Below are 15,919 nucleotides of genomic sequence, written 5' to 3'. Positions count from 1 at the left end.
CAAGACCTCCATTAATATCTTATTTATAAACCAGCACACAAAATATCCTCTCCTTGCACAGATTGTATGAAAGCATGGAAGAGGTCCAATTAGAGGACCTCACAGGAGTGACCAGTCTGGACAGCGCTCCCCATAGATTTATATATCACTGAATAACTTTTTTGGCTCTGATAACATCAGAATATTTGGGTGTTTAATGACATGAACAGTTTGCTTACAAGCCTACTCAGTATTCGTGTTTTAGAGCTAGGGGTCCATGCTGAATCCTTTTATATTTTATACCAACATGCGCATCAATCGGATGTGCGAATAAGCTGGGCTCGTGCACGCCGAGCAGACTTTAAAAGCTACCGGGATACATGCTGGATAAATGTATCTGGCTAACTTGTGCAGCTGAAACATAGAAACATAGAAATGGTGGCAGAAAAGGCCCAAATGGTCCATCCAGTCTGCCCAGCAAGCTTATGGTAGTAACTGCTGGCCATACAAGCCCCAGACTGTCAAAGTCAGGGCCCTTATTGGTTGCCATATTGGGCCCCATTATGACTGTGAATCATGTTGCGTAGTCAGTTGACTGCCAAGATCTCAGTTTTTCATATGGCTACAACTGGCTAGTTATATCAACTGCAGTACCTTTAATTTACAGGACTTGACTGCAGAACCTGATGTTGTCTTCCTGTGTGCCCAATATTTGAATGGTTTGCATATAATATCTGCTTTTTATAAACACTTTCAGAAGGATGGTGAGCGTGGTTGAGGTAGAGAAGGTGTGGGAGAAGGATGTGGGACATTCATTAGAGGCCTCTGATTGGGCTACATGTTGCAATAAGTCGTTAAGGGTACCCTTATCTTCATCTCTTTCTGTCTCTCTTTTTTATTGCATTCAGGGCAATATGGACTGCTATCAAAATGTTTAAAATCTAAAGAGACAATGATAAATGCTAGTTTTGTAATCATGATGCTGGCTCTTTACTTCATTTGATATGTGAATGTCTGTGCCTACAACATTTTTGGGTTTTAGGCTGTCAGAGAATCCATAGAACATTAGATATTCCTGTTGTGCTTTCTTGAGCTATTATAGTTTGACCTGTTAATGCAGTAGAACATCATCTTTCAATATGGCAATAGAGGCTACTGGATTTCTTACTAGCTTTGGCTTTAAAGCTAATGATTGTCAATTGGAAGAATTGTGGCATTATCTGTTTTGAATTATGATGGCTCTTAGTATGTGTTACTCAAAAGTGTGTAGCTAAGCTATTGCTGTGATGAAATCTGGTAGCATACCTACATTTGTTAAGGTCTGGTCTCCAGTGGATAACTATGTAACTAGAATATAAGAGTAATAGATGAACCATGTCTCATTGATTTTATTCCATGTTATTTATATTTGTTTGTTTGTTATGATGAATATTAATAAAAATATTAAACAAAAAAAATAGCCTAGCAATAACGGCAACAGGAAGGATGCTCTCTCTGCGTTTCCTTGAAGCTCTCCCACTCACCCTTAAAATAAGGGTACACAGAGGGGCAGTGCAGAGAGTGTTTCACAGTAAGGAAATGATAAGATTAAGAAAAATTGTTCCCTGGGGCTGTTCAGGCCACTATCTTTCAAACCTCAAGACAAGCTAGATAAACCAGTTCCCAGGATGCAAATCAAGCCTTCAGTACCAAAGGTATACAGCAGAGTAGAATGTACTTAGTAATACGAAGTTTTTGATCCACATCTGATTAATCAGGTAGGGTCATCACCCATCAAAGTATTTACCTGGACAGTTTTGGGTAGTTGTGTCCTGGAGCAAGTTTTCTGCGTCTCTCCATCATCCAGTTCTTGTTTCTCCCCTCTCTTCCCCCCAATTCGGCTGGCAGGAGGAGAGCAGCCCTTTATAATGCCTCTGCCTCCTCCGCTACTTGGGTTCACTTTCTGATTTAAACGCAGGGGTCACCCTGGTCTCAGGAGACCTGAAAGCCCTTCATATTCAAATCACAGATTGAAGCCAGCTGATGGAAATGATGGATAAAGGTAAGTAATGCTGCTCTCCTCCTCCTGACAGGAGCCAAGAAAAAAGCCAGGGATCAGAGGTAGGGGTGAGATAAAAAGAACAGGTTGGAAGGGGGGGGGCAGGCAGAGAGAAATGCCCTACAAGAAGTGGAGGGGGTAACAGGTCTGGTTGCCATTTCTACACATGGTGGCCACGTCACCCAATAAATCAGCCCGTCATGGTTTATAATGACTTTATAAGCCACAAGTGCTGTTGTGGAGGTTGATTGTATAAGTATTAAGGAGGAATTAACACAAGTATGGGCATCTTGATGCTGTCTGCTCTGAAGACCTCTTGTTGATCTACCAACAAATGTATATTTTTTGATCTTACAAACACCTTCAAAGGATCTTGCCTGAATGCAGTCTGTTCTGGGTCTCTAACAGGATGTATTATTTTATTAGCTCATAAAATGTGGGCCCACAAGTTATATTAACATATTTATGAAGTTGGGTCGGTCTTTCCAGTGGAGCAGGCATAATTTTCAGGATGGAGGCCTTCTTAGGAAACACTGTCTTTTGCGGTTGCTTTGCTGAGTATCTGCTGCCCAAGTGTAGCTTGTAAGGAATTGTTAACTTATCTAAAAAAAAAAAAAGGCAAACTTTCCTGATACAAGAGAATTTGGTGTCACAATTAATCCTTTATACCGAACATTAAATTCTTTATTTTTATTTATGTATTTATACAAAGGCTTTTATTCCGCTCCTTCCACTTAAAAAGTGTTCAGTGCGGATTACAACATTTCTATAACACCAGTTGAACCTCTTCTGGTGAATGAGTATGCTTTATACCCATACTGGGAACTCTCCACATGTGGCCTAGAGACTCCGAGTATAGAGATCTGAGTATGAGTTTCTGGGATAGCACACAAGATTTCCGGGTCTTAAAAATCGTTCTTCACTCCTCAGCATGACTGTTTTCACATATGCATGATGAAAAGCAGGTGGGCACTAGGACAGCAGTGAGGCAGGCAGGACCTAGGGAAGAAGAGACTCTCAAGTCTGCAGTTGCATACTGCCTCTCACTTCCAATTGGTTCTGTTTAACAAAATGAGCCAATCAGCAGTGAGAGGTGGGGAAACAATGGCTGACCTCGGTTAGAAGCTCTTTGTTCCATGGGCCTCTCCTGTTATTACAGCCCTTAAAGTACTGACCAAGGGGGTATAGGAAAGAGAAGAGAGAGAGAGAGAATTTGAGCAGTGAGATAGAGCAAAGGGATTGGGGGCAAGAGTGTGTGTGTTAGGATTGCCACCTGGCTCAGTGTCATAAGGAACAGACTTTCTAGTCCTGGTTTTATCCTGTTACATGCAGGGTCTTGTAGTTCTAATTGCCCCTTTGCTTTATCTAAGAAAATCAGAACTACAAGTCCCTGAATGCAGTAGGGTTAAGATAGAATTGGATTAGCCTGTTCCTTATGCAATGGAGCCAGATGGCAAGTGTGTATGTATGTATATGAGAGGGGAGATCAAGAGTTGTGGGGGTGAAAGAGTAAGGATGGGAAGAGACAAGGGGCAAGCAGAGGAAGGGAACAAAAGTGAAAAGAGTGGGGAGTATGGGGAAGGAGACAGAAAAGGGGGAGAGAGATTGGAGCAAGGGAGAGGAGAGAGCAAAGATGGGAAGGATAAAGGGGGTAGAGAGAGGACTAAGGATGGCAAGACAGTGGAGAAGTAAAGGATCCTGGATAGGGGGAGGAGATAATCTGCCAAGGAGATAATCTAGGGTTGAGGGGATGAGGAATAGAGGTGAAAGTGCAGGAGGAAGAATAGTGGAAGGAGTTAGGATGAAGAAGGAAAAAGAATTAGGAGAAGAGGTTAGAAAGTATTCAAATATCTGTTGAGACAAAGGAGAAAGAGAGAGAACTGAAATAGAAAGGAAAGGTACAAAGGACATCAGAGAGAGAAAACAAACAAGGAATGGAGACGATCAAGGAATGAGAAAAGAGATGCTGAGCTAGAAAATCAAGCCAGAAAGATATAAAGTTGGAAACTATTGTCTTATCTGATAGAGAATATTACTTGAGTAGTTCCCTGAGGGCAGGGAGGAAGAGAAAAAGTCCACAGAGTGATACCCACAACACCCTTTGCCCATCCTCCACCTCCCATGCTAATCTCAGGGTGAGCAGAACTCAGCAGTTCCCAGGTATGTTTGTACTGCTTCATAATGAACATGGGTTGTAACAACTAGCACACCCCAGTCCTTTCACAGATCCTACCACACTACCTAATGGTTGGAGAACTGCCCTTTAGATACATTGAGGATACAGTTCCTTTTCTGTAAAGATTCTTTTGTGAGTGTTTTCAGGAAAAGGGATGATCAGTTCCTATACATTTTTAAAGAATTGCAAAATATGCTGTGAAACTTTGTGCTACAGCAAAGATTTCATACATTAGTTCCCGCTTTGTGTTTTTTTACCTTATTGTTTGACAGTGTGATGGATTACAAACTAATCATTTCCAGGACATTCATTTCCTGGTTGTCAGTGCCCTGGCAGGTTAAGGACTCTTGCTTTCTCTTTGAGCTTTCATTTCTTCTGCCAAGATGCAAACTATCAGGAAATACCTCTTTGCCGATCACCACTTCTTTATCTTCTATGATATTAATGCGTTTTCCCTGTTTTCTGCTGCCAGCTTTGACCAGCAGTTCAGCTTAGTTTAGCTTTAAAAGAAACCAAAACAAAAAAGACCTCAATCACACATTTTCAGTGGTGTTTGTGTCTTACCTGACAAGTTCTGCCACCTGATTTATAGCATTAATATTCAGCATCTTGTCCATGACATTTGCAAATACATTATGTTTTATAAGTCATAATGCATGTCATGAAAACTATTACATAAAGGGAAAGATTTCAACCTGGGTCACGATAGGCTTTCATCTCAGAAAAGAAATATTGTTGAAAGCAAGCTGCTAGTTGTAACCTGTGCTGGTGTCCTCTGATGTCTTACAAGAATCTCTGATGGCTGCTAAAATGTGAAGGATCTGATCACCTCTTGGTTTGATTCTGCTTCAATTTAAGAAAAAAAAAAATCAACGACAACAAAAGATTCCTGGAATAAAAAAAAATGCATCCCATATGCTGGTGGTTATGTTGTGAATGAGCTGTTTAGTGGACCCTTGGGCCGACCTGTGAGAGACTGGGGAGAGGTGTACTATAGTCTCTAGTGATTGACAGGTCGGGAGGCGGATACCAGGCAGAAGCTGGAGGTGAGCTTCACCCTGGAAGCCGGTACTCCCCCGGGAGGAGCCCGTAGGAGTCTGGCCGCTGGGACTTAGGAGATCACGGAAGCTGGAACTGGAGCAGGCAGGCAGGGAGCCAGACTCAGGCAGGAACTGAAGCAGGCTGGAGCTGGAATCAGACAGGAACTGTGGCAAGACTCGGAACTGGAACCAGGCTGGAACTGTGGCAAGACTCGGAACTGGAACCAGGCAGGAACTGTGGCGAGACTCGGAACTGGAACCAGGCAGGGACTGTGGCAGAGACCGGAGCCCCCCCGGGAGGAGCCCATAGGGGCCCGGCCACTGGAGCAAGCGGGCAACGTAGCAGACAAGCAGAGAGACAATGAAGCAGGCAGGCAGACTCTGTGGCTGGAAGGCAGACACTGTAGCAGGCACACCTCGGGGCCAGGAGCAACTAGGGACCAAGGAGGAACCCGGTTGCAAGGCCTTGAGTAAGTGCAGACACCGGGGTTAAATCCCCCCGGCGTCTGACGTCAGCCGAAGGGGCGGAGTGTCGCGCGGTGGGAAGCGGGCTATTTCAGCGCCCCTCCCGCGAGCGCGCACCTAGAGAAAGGGTGTTCCCACGGTGGCCTCCGCGGGGACGCTGTCGATGTTTGCACCGCCGGGACCGGGGGAAAAGAGAAGGTAAGGCCTCGGTCGCAACTGGGACCGCAACAGTACCTCCCCTCTTACACCCCCTCCTGGGAAGCCCGGGTTTACCGGGGCGAACCTGGGAAGATTGTCATGGTGGTTCTTTCCTGATGGTGACAGAAGCAGAGACCAGACTGGGATCATGGCAGGGCTCTGAAGCGGGAACCAGGTTGGAAATGGAACAAGACACAGAAGCGGAATCCTTAGGCGTCTTCAAGCAATTGGAGTGGCAAGATGGACTTCACTGAGTGATTCACAGGGTATCCCATTGGATCATGGGTGAATGCTTTTGGAGCCACGGCAAGCCTAGCATCACGGGGTGGACAACCTTCTCCAAGACCAAGAAGGCAATCTTATCCGAGTGGATCGCCCCGGTGCGGACAGTAATGAGTACCTTGGACGTCTTGATGTGTCCCAGAAGGAGCGTACCTTGAACAGAGGTAATTCACAGCGGGGTCTCACGCACCTGCGTGGGAATCTGCAACTGGGAGACGAGTTCCTGTCGAATAAAGTTACCCCCTGCTCCGGAGTCCAGAAAGGCGAGGGTTTCCAAAGACCCTCCCGGGAACTCCAGCATAATGGGTAAGGTGCATTGAGGGACTGAGGCACAACCTAGGAGAAGCTCCTCACGATCTCCCAGGCTCTGGTGTCTCTCCAAATGCTCCCGACAGTTGGCCAGGAAATGACCTTGCTGGCCACAATAGAGGCACAAGCCCTGTGTGCGGCGACGTTGTCTCTCCTCCGTGGAGAGTGGGGAACGTCCCAACCGCGTAGGTTCTGCAGAGGCAACCTCCAGACACTCAACCGTAGGGGAGGACGATGACTCGGAGTATGCGGAGACCAATGGAGGATTACTTCGGGCAGGTCGTTGCTCTCTAGCCCTCTGCTGGAGATGACGGTCGATGCGGCCGGCCATGTCTATCAGCGCATTGAGGTCCTCCGGAAGGTCATGGGCAGCAATTTCATTCTTAATATGCCCGGATAGCCTTCTAGGAAAATGGCCTTTAGGCTGCCATTGTGCCAACCGACCTCTTGGGCAAGAGTACGGAAATCCATAGCGTAGTTTGCCAGGGAGCGGCCCCCCTGGCCTAACTGGAGCAGTTCTGTCGTAACAGTAGTCAAACGAGCCGGCTCATCGAACGCCTGCCAGAAGCTCGAGATGAACTCCTGGAAATCCTGGAGCGAAGGATCGTGACGTTCCCAAAGCGGGGAGGCCCACAGTAGGACCTTTCCATCGAGCAGGGAAAGAATGTAGGCCACCTTCACTGAGTCGTTGGGGAACTGCCGGGGCAACAGAGTGAACCGTAGGAAACACTGGTTCAAGAACCCACGGCAGGTCTTCGCATCTCCAGCGTAACGGGAAGATGCAGGTAACTGTGTTGCCGAGATAGCTTGTTCCTCGGGAGCCACCCCATCGGTGGACAGAGGATTTGTGGATATCTTATCTAGGCGGGCTGCTAGTTGTTCCACCATAGCTGCCAACCTATCAAAGCATTGCTGTAATTGCTGCAGGCGTTGGGCTATTCCTGGGATGGCCGAAGGCCCGACACATCCGCCAAGTCCATGGCCTTGCAATCTGTTGTGAATGAGCTGTTTAGTGGACCCTTGGGCCGACCTGTGAGAGACTGGGGAGAGGTGTACTATAGTCTCTAGTGATTGACAGGTCGGGAGGCGGATATCAGGCAGAAGCTGGAGGTGAGCTTCTCCCTGGAAGCTGGTACTCCCCCGGGAGGAGCCCGTAGGAGTCCGGCCGCTGGGACTTAGGAGATCACGGAAGCTGGAACTGGAGCAGGCAGGCAGGGAGCCGGACTCAGGCAGGAACTGAAGCAGGCTGGAGCTGGAATCAGACAGGAACTGTGGCAAGACTCGGAACTGGAACCAGGCTGGAACCGTGGCAAGACTCGGAACTGGAACCAGGCAGGGACTGTGGCAGAGACCGGAGCCCCCCCCCCCGGGAGGAGCCCGTAGGGGCCCGGCCACTGGAGCAAGCGGGCAACGTAGCAGGCAAGCAGGCAGGTACGGTGGCAGGCAAGCAGAGAGACACTGAAGCAGGCAGGCAGACTCTGTGGCTGGAAGGCAGACTCTGAAGCTGGAAGGCAGACTCTGTAGCAGGCACACTTCGGGGCCAGGAGCAACTAGGGACCAAGGAGGGACCCGGTTGCAAGGCCCTGAGTAAGTGCAGACACCGGGGTTAAATCCCCCCCCACCCCCCAGCGTCTGACGTCAGCCAAAGGGGCGGAGCGTCGCGTGGTGGGAAGCGGGCTATTTCAGCGCCTAGAGGAAGGGCATTCCCGCGGCGGCCTCCGCGGGGACGCCGTCAATGTTTGCACCGCCGGGACCGGGGGAGAAGAGAAGGTAAGGCCTCAGTCGCGACCGGGACCGCAACAGGTTAGATGAGATTTTAGTTCCGAGTCTGAATTATTTGCACGTTTAAATATATTTCTTAGACCAGGGCTTCCCAAACCTGTCCTGGGGACCCCACAGCCAGTCTGGTTTTCAGGATATTGACAAGGAATATGCATGAGATAAACCTGCATATATTAAGTCTCTGTGATATGCAAAATTATCTCATGCGTATCCATTGTGGATATCCTGAAAAACCTGGCTGGCTGTGTGGAGTCCCCAGGACAGGTTTGGGAAATCCTGTCATAAACCATAAGAACAATAAGACTTGCCATACTGGCAAGAATTCTTGTGTTGACCCAAAAATAGGAGTATAATAATCTGCAAAGAACAGTTTTCTTTAATGCCAGGCTGAAGCTTAGGCAAGTTACAGCCTAGTTCATGCCAGACGGAAATCATGGATGTCCTTGATCTACTGGGAAAATCCCCCCATGAAACTTGGGGGTTATCCAGCTCAGATTTCTTGTTGTCATGCAAGGTTTTTCGTGGATTCACCTCACTGCCTTCAGCGAGCATTTTCTTTAAAAGAGGTTTGGCAAACCATCTAAATTTTTCCAGGTTCATCAAATTGTTTCACCGATTTTTTTTTTTTTTTTTTATTTAACAAATTGGTATCTCCCTATTCTCTGAGGCCAGAGTGACAACTAGGATAGAGGTCTGGGACATCTGATTTTGTGCACATCTTTTCTTGTAATTGATGGGTCTTTTTCAGGACACGTATATTTCTGATGTTTTTGAATTATGGATGTCTTCTTGTTCAAAAAATAAATTAATTAGAAAAGAATTAAACTGTCAGGGCTTTCACTGACTTTTTGCTCAAAAATAACATTATGAAAACAATTTCAGAAATAACTATCTTTCCCAAGAGAGACAATTGGCTCATCTTACTAGATTTTTAACTAACATTTTAAATCTATTTGTCTAATCTAGCTAAAAGCCTGTACCTAATAGTTAATTCTACCTTTGATCTCATTTTAAACCTGTCGTTATGTTTTGTATATTTAAGGAGACGGAATGAGTTTTTTGAACTGGTCAGCAAGGGGGACTACAACTGGAATGTCAAAAACCATCGTGACATATTTCGGTAGGAGAAAGCTTATTCCTTTTATTCCTATTAGATCAACTTGATTAATTTTAAACTTACTGAGACTGATATTTAGAAGAGCAGCGAACATACTCACCTAAGCTTAGAAATAAAGTTGTATGCTTTGTACATGCATATTCATTTCATGCGTATTCATTGTGAATATCCTGAAAATCTGTCTGGCTGTGGGGTCCCCAGGACAGGTTTGGGAAGCTGTTTGCTAACTAGTGAAATTCAGGACATTGAGAGCAACACAATTATGGGAGCTCTTAATGGCAGCAGAAGTATTGGATCAGACTTAGTGACTGTTGTGTCCTGCGAAGATATAGTACTTCATGGTCTGAAGTTCATAATAAAAGATCCGTGCTATATTTTACCATGATTCCTTTAGTCAGTACTGAATGAAATTGGAAAGACAAATGACCATATTGCTTCTTTCTTGCCATTTGAGGAATTTTCCCTTAACCCTTTTTATGGGAAGATATTTCAGTACATTGATCAGCTAATTCCTTTTCTCCAAGAACAAGCAGGATGGTAGTCCTCATACATGGGTGGTATCATCAGATGGAGCTCTAGAAACTTTGACTAGGCACACTGAGCATGGCCAGCATGCCCTATACCACATGTCCATGCGGGTACCTCTTCAGTCTCTTCTTTTCTATGGAGCTGTGAGCCTCCCGGTTGCTTGAGCTCTTAAAATGTTTGGCTTTTTGGCCACCCATGTGTGAGGAGTAACATCCTGCTGTCCTTGGAGAACACCTGTTACAGATAAGCAATGCTGCTTATTACCATCATGGAAAATTAGGTTATATAAAACAAACTCATGCATATTACAACACTGCAGAGTCCAGCAAGAAATCATAAGCCCCTCAGCTCTTAATAATGCACAAGCCTTAAACAACTGCTCCAGCAAATTGGCCAGTTTGAGGCTTAGACATGTGTAAAAGCACCTTATGTTCACAATAGATTTTGGGTTGGGTTTTTTTAAAGGATTAAGGTTCTGTTTAGTCAGACCTTCATCTCCCTTCTAGTTTTACATGAAAATTCTTACCACGTTACTTGATGATTGATTGAAACAGGGTACATTTCTTCTCTACTGCAGCAGCCATGTATAAGGCTAAGGCTGACGAGGGGGGAAACATATTTAAAAATGCAACAATGCTTTATTCAACCTTATTTTGCTTGTTTTCGTTTTCTTCAGATCAATGCTAATGACATCCTGTGACCTTGGAGCTGTGACCAAACCATGGGAGATTTCAAGGCAGGCAAGTCATGATTGAGTACAGGGTTGGAGGGAGGTATCACTGCTGAGTCTTGCTAGGGATCACAACAACAGACACTTTACTACACTGTTCTTGCAGTGAAAAAAGGCAAGCAGATTCTGGAAGTCCCAGCCTATAACACAGTCGTTTCATTGCTTAAGGACACTGGGTTATTTTTAGTGCACCAAAGAGGTTTTAGGAATTATTCTCAACATACTGACAAAATATATAAACTTATCTTAAAAAAACATTCAGTACAGTAAGGCCTGAATTTATTTTGATAGGTACCCACAAGATGCTCACTGTTCTGTTCCGTATGTAAAGTAGTTAAGCTCAAATGATTGAATTTCTGTTTATTTCATCATTCTGGATGAAACTAATTCATTAATCCAATCCTTCTAAAACTTTAGTGGTGCAGAGATCTCTCAGGCTCAGCTCTCAAATATCAGGAGAACAAGAGAGGCAGAGAGAAATCATATTTTCAACAGAATCCTCCTCTACAACAAAACAGTGTCACCTGCTGGCTCCTAAAACATTATCATAAAGAAAAGCTTACATCTTATACCTGTATTGGAAATCTAAACATAAAAATTGAGCACTCTCTGGTAAGAAGGAGTTAGTGAGACATAGCAAGCCAGATGGACTGACTTTAAAAAAAATAACAAGAAAATAATGTCTCTTCCTGAGTGAAAAATAAGTAGCTGCTATGAGATAGATCCTGTAGGGATTTTTGCAGGTTAGTGGCCTCTTTCCCATGCTCGTTGCATAAGAAACTTTACTACTGGGCCAGCCAAAAATAACTGCACCTCATTGAAGTATAGTTATCTTTTGTTTTTTGCAAAAAACAGCAAGAAAAGATGTTTTTGCATGCCAGTTTCCACTTGATTCTGAATAGATAAACTATGTTACATGATATTGGATCATAATTATATAAACCTTTGCTCATAACTAACTACCTTCAAAAGTTTACTACTTGTGAATGGCATATTTTATGAATTTTTTTTTGTATAAGGGGCCAATGCATGACAAATGCACAAACTGACAAAATATTAGAATGTCTATGCATTTCAAGTCATATTGCACTTTTTTCCACTTGTTGGCCTTTTGTGGAAATAATTTTTTTGTTTAGTGTTAATACTTCCAAATGTGGATTGCTTTATTGTACCTATAAATAATAAACTGTCACCTTTTTGGGTTACCTGCAATTATTATATGAAAGAAATCTGGAGACTTTATCATAGTAGAATCATCAGGGCTGGCTAACTCACAAAATGCTCTTGAGTGTATCTTAGACTTTTCTTGCAGGCTGAAACATTGACATGCTCCTTGAAATGGGTTATTTATTTATTTATTTATTAGTTTTTATATACCGGGGTTCCTGTATAAAATACATATCACCTCGGTTTACAAGGAAATGAAACTAACGCCTCGCAGGGCGATTTACATTGAAACGAGAAAAACATTATTGAATACATAATTGAACATTATTGAATACATAATGCAAAATATAGCACATTTTAGTAGAGAAGTATGAGATAGTTAAGTATCTTGTTTAATATATGAATATTAGATGTCACAGTAACAATATAGGGGGCAGATTTTAAAAGCCCTGCGCGTGCTGAGCCTATTTTGCATAGCCCCGGGACGCGCGTATGTCCCAGGGCTTGAAAAAAGGGATGGGGCGTGGCCAGAGGCCTCCACAGGGTCTCTAGGCCAGGGGATCGCGCGCCAGCTGCCCAGAGGCAGGCACAACTTTAAAAACAAAGGTCAGGGAGGGTTTTAGGTAGGGCTGGGGGGGTGAGTTGGGGAAGGTGGGGGGGCGGAAGGAAAGTTCCCTCCGAGGCCGCTCCGATTTTGGAGCGGCCTCGGAGGGAACAGGGAAAGCCATCAGGGCTCCCCTAGGGCTCGGCGCGCGCAAGGTGCACAAATGTGCGCCTCCTTGCTCATGCTGACCCCGGATTTTATAATATGCGCACGGCTGCGCGCGCATGTTATAAAATCAGGCGTAGATTTGTGTTTGCCGGGTTGCGCACACAAATCTACGCCCATGTGTGCCTCTTAAAATCTGGCCCAGGGATTTTTTACAGGTTGTGTTTTCTTTAACTGGATCAACATAAGAATTATACAATGATGGTAATATACAGTTGTGCTCATAAGTATACATACCCCTGGCAAAATTTCTAAGATGTATAGCATTTTAAGAAAATGTGAGTGATCAGACAAAACACGTCTGTTATTTTTAATGTGTTTCAAATTAAACTATTATGCATCTCAGAATAGCACAATCATTGAACAAGCCATAACAATAAGAGAAATAATAAAATGGTTCTGAATAAAAGTTTGCATACCCTTGAATGCATGTTGACACTCATAGGTTGAGATGGCAATGAAGGGTAGGTATCCACACCTGTGCCTTGTTTCATTGTAATTAGTGTCTGTAAATAGTCAGTGAGTTTCTTAGCTTGAGAAACCCTTGTGCATTTTATCCAGTGCTGCACTGACTTTGATGGTTACTGAAGCATGGGGAAAGCAAAAGAACTGTCAAATGATCTTCGAGCAAAAGTAGTTCAACTTTGTAAATCAGGCAAAGGATATAAAAAGATATCCAAAGATTTGAAAATGCCAGTCAGTACTGTTCAAATTCTGATTAAAAAATGGAAAATTATGGGTTCTATTAATACTAAGTCACAGTCAGGTAGATTTCAGACACAACTGCCAGGAAAGTTTGCCAGGATGAAAAGAAAAACCCACAAGCAACTTCTGAAATACAGGCTTCTCTGAAACAAAGTGGCATGGGTTTTCAGCATGCACAACAATGAGATACTTGAACAAAAATGGGATGCATGGCAGAGTTGCCAGAAAAAAGCCATTGCTGCACCAATGCCACAAAACAGCCTGCTTACAATATGCCAAACAGCACCTAGAGAAGCCTCAGTTTCTAGAACAAAATAATTTGGAGTGATGAGACCAAAATTGAACTTTATAGTCACAACCATAAATGCTATGAAGAGAAGCCCACCATCCCTACCCGTGAAGCATGGAGGTAGATCTCTTTTCGGGGTGTGTGAGCTACAGCAGCACAGGAAATATAGTCAAAATTGATAGCAGGATGAATGTAGCATCTTATCAGAAAATATTGGAAGAGAATTCACCAGCCAGGAAGCTGCGCAGAGGGTGCACTTGGGCTTTCCAATATGACAATGATCTGAAACATAAAGCCATGTCGACCCTTCAGTGGCTGCAGCAGAAGAAAGTGAAGGTTCTGGAGTGGCCATCACAGTCTCCTGACCTTAACATCATTGAACCACTTTGGGGAGAACTCAAACATGCAGTTCATGCCAGACAACCAAAGAATTTACAGGATCTGGAGGCTTTTTGCCAAGAGGAATAGGCAGCTTTACCACATGAGAAAATAAAGGGCCTCATTCACAACTATCACAAAAGACTGCAAGTCATCATTGATGCAAAAGGGGGAAATACATGACATTAAGAACTAAGGGTATGCAAACTTTTGAACAGGACCATTTTTTTTATTTCCCTTTATTGCTATGGTTTGTTTAATGATTGTGCTATTCTGTGATGCATAATAGTTTAATTTGAAATACATTAAAAATAACAGATGTGTTTTGTCTGATCACTCACGTTTTCTTAAAATGCTATACATCTTACAAATTCTGCCAGGGGTGTGTACACTTATGAGCACAACTAACTGTACATGAGTTTTTGAGAACATGGAGGACCCTTTTTTTTTTTTTAGAATTCTGAGCATTTTTATTAAACCAGCATAAGTCATCCAAGATAATGGCATATCTGAGCATTTGAGGTCACACATGTGCCTTCTTCAAATATCTTTGATCTCAAAAGCTCATATTTAACAGCATATTTGGGTAATTCTAGTTTTGACCTAATTAAAGGTGTCACAGCTTGCAAAAATTCCATTTTCTCCAAGACTTACACAGTTATTAATACTCTTCCATATTGTAAAACACATGAAACTACTTTGCTACAAATAGACATTGTAATAGATCAAAAGAAAGAGGAATTTCAGTTTATTTGCAGATGCCTTATAGCTGTTGAGCAACTAATTACTGATCACCAGTTACCATTTCACTTACAAAGAGAGAGCACATGCCTCTATGTAAGTCAATATAGGGTAGAGCTTCCAAAACCTGTCCTGGGGACCCCTCAGCCAGTCGGATTTTCAGGATATCAGCAATGAATGAGATAAATTTGCATATACTGAGTCTCTGTGATATGCAAATTTATCTCATGCATATTCAGTGTGGACATCCTGAGAATCTAAGTGGCTGTGGGGTCCCCAGGACATGTTTAAGAAGCCCTGGTATACAGACCATGCAAACTCAGACAACTCAATGGAGATTCTTTCTGATTGATAGAACATATTGCACCAATGGAATTCCAGAGATGCTACATTTTACATTTTCTTGTAAAGTGCAATGGTGTCTGAAATGAGGGTGAATATTTTTTTTCTTGCCTTACTTTCTCAAGTCTCATCATTGGCTGCTGAGCAAGGCAGGCCTATATGCGTGCAGATTTCATTTTCTTTTGATTTGTAACCATGGTACATATGATCATATTTTCCCATGCACTTTCTAGTGGCTGCTATGCAGTAGCAGCTAGTCAGGATTATCCAGTTCCCAAATCTTTTATTTGCTTTCTTACCTTTTACACTTCTCTAGTGAAGAAACTATACTTTAACAACTTATAGTGTTTATTGAACACTAGATGACTTTTTAGTGTCATTTTTACCTGCCGCCTCCCTACAGCTATGCTTCCATCCACTGAATTGCAGCAAGCTGGTGAATAAGAAAGCCAGGCTAAGCAAGCCTGCTCTAAACAGTTGGTCAGGAGGGCTGGGCTTTCGATATCTTCCTTTCTTGATGGAGGGGTGAAATTAGCTTGAATAGGGGCTGGATGGACAGATCTTGAAGAATGGATGCTGAGTTGCAAGATGAAGAAAATAAAAGGAAGTAAGAGTCCTAGCTAGGAGGAGAGTTACAGAAAAACACCTCTGTGCCCAAGGCTTCTATTACCTGTTGGGGTATTTCCTGGGTTCCAGGATGAGTGAAGAGGTAAATTTAATACCCAGTTGAATATCTCATTTGCCATCACTGTTGTTTTAACATTCCTTGTTTCCTCATCCACACCCTTAAATATAACAACTCCTAACTGACAGAATCATAGATTCAGTTCCATTTTAAGTATTAAAAGTAAAACATTCCTCAAACCCTGATGTGAAAGTATCAT

General features: G+C 43.5%; 1 protein-coding gene across 1 annotated transcript in view; it reads left to right on the top strand.

Moving 5' to 3' along the window:
* The window catches only part of PDE11A (phosphodiesterase 11A), an 815,296-nt gene that overhangs the window by 740,309 nt on the left and 59,068 nt on the right, over nucleotides 1–15,919 (top strand). The window contains exons 16-17 of the mRNA XM_029605882.1: nucleotides 9,312–9,389; nucleotides 10,591–10,654. Coding sequence (XP_029461742.1) covers nucleotides 9,312–9,389; nucleotides 10,591–10,654 — 142 coding nt within the window. The remainder of the gene's footprint in view (nucleotides 1–9,311; nucleotides 9,390–10,590; nucleotides 10,655–15,919) is intronic.

Source organism: Rhinatrema bivittatum, chromosome 6 (genome assembly GCF_901001135.1).
Source record: "Rhinatrema bivittatum chromosome 6, aRhiBiv1.1, whole genome shotgun sequence".
Lineage (NCBI taxonomy): Eukaryota > Metazoa > Chordata > Amphibia > Gymnophiona > Rhinatrematidae > Rhinatrema > Rhinatrema bivittatum.
Note: the sequence above shows the minus strand (reverse complement) of the source record. Positions and strands in the feature narration are given on the sequence as shown.